This window comes from Octopus sinensis, linkage group LG23 (assembly GCF_006345805.1).
Source record: "Octopus sinensis linkage group LG23, ASM634580v1, whole genome shotgun sequence".
In the NCBI taxonomy this organism is placed as follows: Eukaryota; Metazoa; Mollusca; class Cephalopoda; order Octopoda; family Octopodidae; genus Octopus; species Octopus sinensis.
In genome coordinates, this window is record NC_043019.1 from 18,199,345 (window position 1) to 18,210,810 (window position 11,466).

An 11,466-nucleotide genomic window follows, 5' to 3' on the forward strand; every position below is an offset into this window, starting at 1 on the left:
TGTGTACACAGTGTCTGCAGGTAAGATACAACTGGAAACCTGATGTGCAACTCCAGAGGAAACTCAGTCCAGCAAGCAAGAGACTGATTCAAAAATAAAAATATCATCTGACATGAATTGGATGGTTTGACAAGAACTGGCAAGCGAGGAGGTTGTTGTGGCAAGATTGCTATGGCTAGATGCCTTTCCTAAAGCCAATCACTTTACAGAGTGTACTGGGTGCTTTTTATGTGGCACCAGCACCAGTGGGGTGACCAAGTGACTTGCAAGACAAGGCAAAGCCCCCTTGACTGGGAGGGGGAGTAGTATCGAGAGAGGTGGCTTTGTGCCAGTAAATGAGGGGTTAAAAGAATAATAGAGCGATAGAGATAGTGGCTGTAGAACAGGTACAAGGATATCCCAGTTAGAGGAGAAGGGAGAGAAAGATAGAGATGGATGTGAGTCAGGACATACCCCTTGAGGTACAGTGGGTGGGATGAGTATAGGTGAAATGAGACAGGGGACTGGACTGGGTGGGTAGGAGTGACGAAATCTCTTAAGAATGTGAAGGGAGATGGTTAGATGGGTTAAAAGTAATAACTGATGGTGGGAGATATAGGAGTGGTGCAGGAGGAGGGGTTGTGTTAGATATGTGAGGGCATTGGGAGTGATAACAGATGAAAGAGTTGTTAAGAATGGGAGACAGCCTGGCTGGGGAAGATAATAAGGAATGGAAGTGGTTCTGGGGTGGAAGAGAAGAGCAGAAGGTAACAAAAAGGGAGGAGATGTGGTGTTTGTCTATTCTGCTCTCAAGTGATTATGGTAGCCTAATAACACCAGGGATAGATTGATGGGACAGTGAGAATGGCAATGGCGTAGAGCTCTGCACATACAAGCATTTACCAAAATGGTTTTAGGATATCGATTCTGTTGTGGTGGTCAGTCTTCTCAAGCACAGCAAGGTGCCAGATCACTCAATCCTTTGTCATCTTCTCCATAAAGCTCAGTGTTTTGAGATCAGTCTTCACTACTTCATCCCATGTCTCCCTGGGTCTGCTTCTTCCACAAATTCCTTCCACTTTAATCCTTCAGCATTCAGATCGTTCAGTCAAATGTAATGTTTTGTTATTCACATTGTTTTGAATGGTTCATTATTTTGTTGCTTCAAGAATTCAATGATGTGATTGCTTATTTTTAGAATGACATTGTAGGATAGGCACAAAAGGCAGGATCTGTCCAGTCTGAACTTTAAACATGTTGAGTATCTCGGCCTGATGCAACTGGTTTTAATACCAACAAGTTCAGTGACTGGCACTTCTTTAAGCAACCGTCTTCATCCATACACATCACATGATTGATGCAGCACAGTCGTCTCTAATTCCTCTCGTGCCCAATTTCCCTCTCAACACACAAGCCATCACCATTTAATGCTTGTCTCTCATGCTGGCAACGGTTGGATGATTCAGCAGAATCCATCAAGCGGGACAGCTGCATCATGCTCCAATGTCTGCTGCTTTGACGTGGTCCCTCTTGTTGGATGCCCTTCTTAAGACCAGCCATGTTACGATATGGCCTGAGTGATTGTTTCTTTTTTGTGTGAGGTCAGTATTATTGAAGTTGCTCTGTAGCTTGCAAGAGGAAGGACTTGCAAGACAAAGGCCCTAAAGGGAACAGAAAAGATGAAGGTGTGATGGATGTAAGGTAAGATGAGAGCAACGGACTTATAGTTGTGAAAGGGTGACAGAGGAGAGAGTAAGGGAGAGGACACTGTTGGGGAGGAGAGAGAATGAAAGGGGACAGGAGAAAGGGAAAAGGATTAGTATCAGAGATTAGTGAGAAAAAGAAAGACAATGGAAATAGTAGGGGATGGGGTGATAATTGAGGGGCTGTCCTATCTTCTAAGGTCAAGTGGATGGCTGGAAGGCAAGGGGACAAGAAAGGGAGAACTAGATGAGGGAAGGGAGCAAGGACTCCAGAGAGAGTCAATAGAGGGAAGAGAGGTGTAGGGTTGAGGAGGAAGATCAGAAGGGGAGGAGTGAGTGAGAGTGCAGAGGAGGGGTAGTGAGAAAAAATGTGGCAGAAGGTCAAGGGAGCAGCAAAAGAATAGAGTGAAAGAAATGAGGGAGAGTGAGAGAGAGAGAGAGAGAGAGGAGGGAGAGATGGGAGGGTGCCATAGAAGGAAGAGGAAGATTAGAGAAAGAACGCTGGGGAAAACATTCCAGGTGGGGGAGAATGTGGGGAGAGAGGAAAGTAAGAGAAAGAAGAAAGAGGGATGGTAGGAGAATGCCACAAGAGCTGTAAGAAAGGTTGGGGGGGGGCAGCCTGAGTTGTAAGGGTGAGTAGTGATAGAGAGGTAAGGAACAGAAGAATGAGCAGAATGGATAAAGCAGGCAGAAGCAAGGTGTACTGGGTACTTGCAGTTAAGGGTAGCCCAACACAGGTTCTGAAATGAAGGTTTAGATAAGGACAAGGGGGTCAGAATGAAACTGAAGTGGATGATGGAAGATGAGGTCTGCTCAGGTGAGCAGGGAGGGTAGGTGGGTGGGAGGGGTTTATGAGTAATGGAGAGATGGAAGTCAAAGGATGGAGGTGGGGAATGAGGAGGCAACATGAATAAAGTGGTAGGGTAGGATGGTTGGGTGGGTATGGAGGGGAACAAATTATCTGCATTCAAAATCTTCATTCTGTTGCCATGCAGTATTGCAGTTCCAACACAAGTATCGTACAATCTGTTCTTTATTTTCAGGGAAAAGACCTTTGTTGACAAGAATGTCAGCAAAAGCCTGATTTTTTTCCAACACATTCTTTCCTTGGCTATTATATATTCTGAACAACATCCACCTCTGCTAATTATGTTACCTAATTAACAGAAATTATTAACAACTTCTAGAAAGCTATGCAACTATTTAAGAGAATCTGTTTTTAATGTGCTCAAAGTATGTACTATTCCAGTACATCTGCCTCATATAAAGTTTACCTTCTCTTGTGTGTCCAAAGCCGACATTGGGAAGAGCATATGGAATTTATACCAACTCTATTTTGCATGTCAAGTGAAGACATTTTCCCAATGATTTTGGAATTTTGGCTTCTTTCCAACTTACTAACACCATTGTCTTTGCTAAGTTTATCTTCAGACTCCTTGATTCTCAAATTTCCTCTTTAATTCCATTCAGTTATGAGAATTAAATTAATCAGCATATGGAAGTTGCCATAGACAACCAGTCTTAAACTTCTCTTCCCTCTTTCTATTTATACTCTCTCTCTCTCTCTCTCTCTCTCTCTCTCTCTCTCTCTCTCTCTCTCTCCATTCTTCTTTCTCCATTTAACCACACTATGATCCAGATAGTGCCACCACTTCTGATCATTCCATTTCACTTACCAACTTTCATTCTACCCGAGATGGAGATTAACCGTGTAAGCAGGCATGTTTATTGGTATTGTATATTTTCTTCTCTTTCTTCTACACTCAATTTTGTTTACACTATTCATTATTTTCTAATAAAGGCCATCACTTCAAATGTCAGATTCTCTTCTCTTGTTTTGCCTTCATTGTGTACTTCTTTGTTTGTTGTTTAATTGCTTTATATTTCTACACTTTTTAGGCGAATACTTTTGCCTGTCTGACTCCATGTTGTATTTTTTGTTGCTTGTTTGTTTCCTCTTTACCATAAATTTTACTTGTGTTATATGTGGGATTTACCTTGTTTATATTCTTATGCCTCCCACACAGAAATACTCACCACTACTTCATGGCCTGATCATAACTATATATATATGTGTGTGTGTGCTTGTGTGCGTGTGTTTGCATGTGTGTGTGCATTTTTGTGCACATGTCTTCTAGTCATGACATCCATTTATATTGTAAACAAGTGTCACCATCGTATATGTGGTGTTATCCATTTCCATGGAACCATAACCAGTCATGGCTGTGTATTATGTTACCTGGTAACAAGTGAGGATTGGTTATGGGAAGGGCATCGTACCATACAAAAACGTGCCTCATCAAATTCTATCTGACCCTTGCAAACATGGGAAAGTAAACAGTACAAATGAGGCAATGCTACAAAACACACACAAAACTGATCTACCATTTACCAAACTGTCCGTATGGAATCAATCTCATGCTGTGAATTGAATTTCAAGGAAGTATCTGACATGCTACTCACCTTTGACCCAATCTGGTTGCCACATTGGCCAGCCTGGATATGTACAATCTCCCTCATGTTAAACTGTAAGTAGTTTTTTTGTCAAGCACCAAAATCTATAAAATAAAAATTATGTATACATCAATCGGAGTGTATAAAATGTGTATATATGTATGTATATTAAAGAAGTTTGCCTTCAAATCACTTGGTTTCAAGTTCAGTTTCACTCTATGGCATCCATGGAAAGAGTCTTTCTACCATAGTGCTAAGTCAGCCAAAGTCTTGTGAATGGATTTGGTAGATGGAAACTGAAAGAAGTCCATCATACACACACACACACATGCACATGCAAACATATGCCCACGCACGCACTCTTCCCTCACACATCTTCTTCAACAACTTTTCTCCCCTTCTCCAACTGGGATCTCTCCATGTTTGTTCTCTACTGCAAGACACCTGTTTCTATCCTTCTGTCGTATTCTAACCTCTCATCGTTCAGCACAAAACCACTTCTCACAACACTCGTCTCCACTTGGTTGAGGGGGTCTTGTTTTACAGGTCACTTGGTGACCTCACTGGTGCTGGTGTCCCATAAAAAGCACCCAGTCCACACTCTGTGAATTGGTTGGCATTAGGAAAGGTATACAGTTGTAGAAACCAGGCCAAAACAGAACTTGGTAGAACTTGGCACAATTTTATGACTTGCCAGTTCCTCTCAAACCATCCAACCCATGCCAGCATGCGAAACAGACATTTAAAGATGATGATTATATGTGTGTGTGTGTTTGTGTTAAATAAAATAAGATAACAAAGCCAAGGCAGTTTGATATTCCTAGGACATTTATAAATAGAAAGGTGGTCTTACAGCTGTTTCAGGGATATAAATGATATTCCACCATCAGAGATGCATTGAAAGAGCTTTAATAGAAGGAATTAGTAGAGTTCATTGTTTTTAGAAGTTATTCTGGTGAGGGAGAGATACATGAGAGATATGAATATAAAAATGTGTTGGATGTTGAAGTTGCTGTTCTGTTATCCGAGAAATGTGTTGTGTAGAATGGGTAGAAATAACAACATATGAATTCTTATTAAACTTTACACACCATGGACAAGAAGACTCTTTATCCATTCTACACAACACATAGCACTTACATAGCCTTAGCGGCCTTTTGGGCTTTCTGGATAGCAAAACATCTCATATATATATATATATATATATATATATATATATATATATATATATATATATATATATATATACACATGTATATATATCATCATTGAACATCTGTTTTCCATGCTGGCATGGATTGGATGGGTTTATAAGAGCGTTTATAAGAGCGTTGAGCTCCAGTGTCAGCTTTGGCATGGTTTCTAGAGCTGAATGCCCATCCTGATTCCAACCATTCTACAATAAGTACTGGGTAGGATTTTGTGTGTGATGTGTGATGTGTGATGTATGTGTGTGTGTGTGTGTGTGTGATACTAGCACTAGTGAGGTTGGTAAATAAATTGCAAAACAGAAAAAGAATAAGAAAAGGAAAAAGTCCTCTTAGATGAGGGAGAGGTGGGTTTATGCCAAATGTTGGGAGATTAAAGTATGGCAAAGGGACAAGCACGGGTGTCTGACTATAAAGAAAATTCAAGGCTACCCTGTATTATGTGAAGGTGGGTGAGATGGAGACAAGATGGTTACAATGGGGTGCCAGGACAAATCCCGAAGAAGCAAGAGAAGATATGGACAGTAGATCAGGAGGGAGAAAAAGGGGCAGTCTGATGGGAAATATCAGCATTGGGGTGGGGTGGGAGAGATAGAGGTGGCTTAAGAATGATAAATCAGAAAGGTGTAGAGGAAGCAGGGAAGGAGATGCAATGTGTGTGTGTGTGTGTGTGTGTGTGTGTGTGAATATGTTTACTTTTGTGTCTCCTTGTCTTAACATTGTAAGTTGTAAACAAGAGTCCCTGTCATACAAGCAGTGTCATTCCTTTCCAATATTCTGTGCAAACATGTTTGGCTTAGAAACGGATGCACACATGGTTGTGTGGTTAATAAGCTTGCTTCACAACCATGAGGTCTTCAGTTCAGTCCCATTGCATGGCACCTTGGGCAACTATCTTCTATTATTGTTCCATGCTAACCAAAGTCTTGTGAGTGGATTTCATAGCTGGAAGCTCAAAGAAGTCGGTTGCATGTATGTGTGTTTATGTATGTATATATATATATATATATATATATATATATATATATATATATATTCTTTTACTTGTTTTAGTCAATTGACAGCGGACATGCTGGAGCACCACCTTTAGTCAAACAAATCAACCCCAACTATTCCCCAGTACTTATTCTATCGATGTCTTTTTATCGATGTTTTTGTTGTTGTTTTTGTTTATTCTTATTTTGTTCATGTGTTTACATCCACCCATTATTATCATTACATATGCTTGTATGTATGTATAACAACAATACTAGTAATAATAATAATAAATCGGAAAAAAAAAAAATAATAATATAGTTATTTATTTCTATTTGTTTATTTATCTGTGTATTTATTATGTTCTCGGGATCCTCTACCGTCATATGTTGTGGTGTGTGCTTGTGTTCCATTCCAGTTTCCTATTCAGGCTAGGTTTATTTTCTATTATGTGTGTAGCTTCTGTAATTTGTCTAATTGTTGCATCTGTTCTATGTGTGGACAATATTTTAATTTCTATGTTATTGATTGATCCCCCGTGTTCCTGTTCGGCGTGTTGGTACAGAATCAATGAGCTTTTACCTTCCTTGAGTTGTCTCCAATGCTCATTTACCCGCTCTCCTATGCTTCTTGCCGTTTCCCCTACGTATGTCGTTGTCTTGTTACTGCATCGTCCCTCTATACATCTTATACTATAGACTACATTTCTGGCTTTATAGTTTATTTGTGGGCTAAATCTACATACAGTACAGTACTTATCTGTACAGGGGGTTCTACTAAAAGGATAGGTTCTACCAATTATAGATTTGATAGGGTTGCCTGGCTTTTCAACAACCTTAATTCTTATCTTAAGTTTGTCTAGGGTCCTTCTAAAGTGGTACACCAGTTCACCTCCAGGGGTGGTGTCAACTCAAGGAAGGTAAAAGCTCATCGATTCTGTACCAACACGCCAAACAGGAACACGGGGGATCAATCAATAACATAGAAATTAAAATATTGTCCACACATAGAACCGATGCAACAATCAGACAAATTACAGAAGCTACACACATAATAGAAAATAAACCTAGCCTGAAGAGGAAACTAGAATGGAACACTAGCACACACCACAACATATGACGGTAGAGGATCCCGAGAACATAATAAATAAACAGATAAATAAACAAATAGAAATAAATAACTATATTATTAATAGAAATATTAAAATTACTAAGTCTCTCTAAAGGAGATTACGGCAGTGTTACTGGATATTAATAGTTATCGCCATACTAATATGGCAGTCTATAATTAAGACTAAAGCTGTCGCTGATTAGCTCCAAGAGGCCACCATGTGTCATATAGCTAGCTAGAGGCGGTGGCCTCTTGGAGCTAATCAGCGACAGCTTTAGTCTTATTTATAGACTGCCATATTAGTATGGTGATAACTATTAATAACTATATTATTTTTTTTTTTTCCTGATTTATTATTATTATTTCTAGTATTGTTGTTATACATACATACAAGCATATGTAATGATAATAATGGGTGGATATAAACACATGAACAAAATTAGAACAAAAGCAACAACAACAAAAACAATACAAATTACATGAACGTATATAACCAGAAGATACAAATATTACAGGCATCCCCCCCCACCACACACTAAATAAACATAGACGCACATAGAGATATAAGCATGCGCAAATGAAGACATACAATAGAAATACAAAATGGCTGACGGTTAGTAAGGAGAGACACAAGTAAGTGAGAAGAAAACAAAGGACCACTGATGCGGTCACAGGAGTGTGACGAAAGAACTTTGGCCGAAATAAGATTAAGATTAATGTAAAAAATAAATATCACTGAAGCAAAATAATACCAAATATATAGTGCGTGTGTTTTTATTGGCTAAACTGGCAATATGACCATTCCGAAATATAACAATATATAACAATATATATATATATATATATATATATATATATATATATATATATATATATATATATATATATATATATGTATATATTTGAGTGATTGTGATGGTGTGTACCCTTTATAGACATTATGTATTAGTAGTAAACGAGCATCACTGTCGTACAAGAGAGGTTGTTTCCAGTTTTCCATGAAAAACATGTCTGTCCATGAGGAAATATTACCTTGCTTGGTAACAGGTGAGAGTTGGTGACTGGAAGGTCACTGGGCCATAGAAAATCTGCCTCAATAAATTCCATTCACCTCATGTGAGCATGGATGAGTAGATGATAAAAATGATCCCAAACACACACACATTGAGAAAAAGGAGGCAGTCAGCATTTGGGATAATCCTTAATTGGTGCTTTTGTTCGTTTACAAACATGTCAAGACAAAATCAAAATCAAATTTTGATTTTGATTTTCTCTCAACAAGTTCATAAACAAATAAAGAATTATCCAAAATTCTGACTGCCTCCTTTTTCGCAATATACAAATCTGTACACCACTTCAAACACTCTGATATATATATATATATATATATATATATATATATATATATATATATATATATATATATATATATATATATATACTAGCAGTATCGCCCGGCGTTGCTCGGGTTTGTAAGGGAAATAACTATATAAGCATTTTTAGAGAGTTACTTCCCTTATAAATTCGGGCTTTTTTAGCCATTTTTGTTTTGGTGTCTTCAAGCCATGAAGTCGTTGTTCTAAAAGAACGCTGGTTTCCTTCACAACGCATTACGACGTTGATTTCTTTACACTCCCTTCCCACAGCTTCACGAGGGAGGGAAGGGGGAGAAGCAAACAGGTGCAGCTGTGAGCGTGGACGCCAACTCCGCCGCCATCGACATACGATGCATTTTATGCATTAAAATGGAATAAAAAATGATGTTAAATTATTTTTAAAATCGTAGACTCATCGTTGACGCGCGCTAATAGTCAGACGGGCTCGATATGAATCACGACTATAAGATACCCGAATTTGGTTAAACTGCACCGCAAAATGTGGGAGGAGTTAGGAATCTAAATCGAAGGGGACAGACACTCACACAACTAGAGTTTTATATATATAGATATACTCACATGAGGGATGTTAAAGATTTCCCCTGACCCACTTCTGGTTATTACAAGAAATGAAATTTGTACAGGTATAATCATACATGTCTCTCCATGTCACATTGTAAATTGCAGCTTTCCGCTAGGATTTGTTTGTCTTTTACAGCTGCCGAAATGGATTAAGGTGTTATAATGGAGGCAGTTGAATGCAGATCTGTGACCAGGTTCTTATACTTGAAAGGTCGAACACCAAAAGAGACTTTCAATGAGATGAAAGAAGTTGATGGTAATGATGCACCATCATACAACATAGTCAAGTACTGGCATCACCAGTTCAAATGTGGTCTGACATCATTGGAAACTGTTCCTATTACTGGATGGCCACATATCGCCATTGATGACAACACCGACCACAAAGTGGAAGCCTCCATTTTGGAGGATCACCACATAACTATTCGGCATCTAACCCAAGAATGTAGGATTTATAGAAAAAAAAATCATTCGCAACCATTTGCACATGCGAAAGTTGTCTGCACAATGGATTCAACGGATACTCACACTTTTTCAGAGGCAAGAACAAGCCAGTTGCTGCCAGGCTCTTTTGGCAACGTACCAAGGAAACAAGTATTTTTTCAGCAGACTTATCATACCGGATGAAACATGAGTCCATCACTAGGATCCTGAGACCTCGTCTATAGAAGTCGGTGGGTTGCTTTGAAGCTTTTAAGAATTTACCTCAGAAGTAAGTTCATCGTCATCCAAAAACTGCTTCCCTTTCAAAAACGACTTCATGGTTGGAAAGAGGTGCAAGGTCAGGGGAGTGAGGGGGATGAGGAAGGATTTCATAGCAACAGGAGTGTACTTTCTTCTGTTGTTATGAAATCCTTCCTCATCCCCCTCACTCCCCTGACCTTGCACCTCTTTCCAACCATGAAGTCGTTTTTGAAAGGGAAGCAGTTTTTGGATGACGATGAACTTACTTCTGAGGTAAATTCTTAAAAGCTTCAAAGCAACCCACCGACTTCTATAGACGAGGTCTTCACAGCTGCATAATAAAGCAATGGTGGTGGCCATGTAGAGAAGGACTAATAATTATGCTGAGTTCCGTTTATCCCAGTCCTTGAGAAGTGAGTCAGGGGAAATCTTTAATGAACAGCCCTCGTATATAATCACACACGTACGTACGTACATACATACATACATATATATACATACATACACACACACACACATACATACACACACACACATACATACATACATACACACACACATACATACATACATACATATATTCTATAACAAGAATAATAGTGACTTTGAAGTGTCAGCCATTGTCAGACAGCCTGATGATGGTGGAAACTTCAAGGTCACTATCGATACTATTCTTTTGTTAAAGAATAATAAATTTGTATTCTACTAAATTTATTGACCAATCCTTCAATTTCACGTAAAATTGTTTTTTTATTAGAACATAAAAGTAAACAACATGTACAGAGGTTGGACAAAATAATGGAAACACCTCCCATCATAATTTTGAAAAACCTATAAAACTGTCAAAAGCTTGTTTATTTTTATGTTTTTTATATTTATTGTTAGTGTTGCTTAATATGTTTTGCTAAAATTTCTGTTTCTTTTCAGATATCATCATCATCGTTTAACGTCCGCTTTCCATGCTAACATGGGTTGGACGATTTTGACTGAGGACTGGCAAACCAGATGGCTGCACTTGATCTGGCAGAGTTTCTACAGCTGGATGCCCTTCCTAACGCCAACCACTCTGAGAGTGTAGCGGGTGCTTTTTATGTGCCTCTGGCACTGGGCCAGTCAGGCAGTACTGGCAACGACCTCGCTCAAATCTTTTACACATGCCACTGGCACAGGTGCCAGTAAGGCGACACTGGTAATGATCACGCTCAAATGGTAACGATCATGCTCGAACATGGTAATGAAAAGGTAATTAAAATTCATTCGAATAACAGATCTGTCGGACTTTCAAAGGGATCGAATTGTTGGTGCTCGTATGGCAGGTGCTAGCATAGCGAAAACAGCCAAAATGTTTGGTGTATCAAGAAGTACTGTCTCGAAAGTAATGACAGCCTTTGAGAA

At 39.0% G+C, this 11,466-nt stretch overlaps 1 protein-coding gene across 5 annotated transcripts in view; it reads right to left on the bottom strand.

Annotated features, from left to right (window-relative positions):
* LOC115223542 (tubulin beta chain) overlaps window positions 1-11,466 on the bottom strand; it is a 38,122-nt gene that overhangs the window by 16,015 nt on the left and 10,641 nt on the right. For all 5 annotated transcript variants that reach the window (XM_029794179.2, XM_029794177.2, XM_029794178.2 and 2 more), the window contains exon 2: window positions 4,146-4,240. In XM_029794179.2, the coding sequence (XP_029650039.1) occupies window positions 4,146-4,202 (57 nt within the window). In that variant the 5' untranslated portion in view covers window positions 4,203-4,240. The remainder of the gene's footprint in view (window positions 1-4,145; window positions 4,241-11,466) is intronic.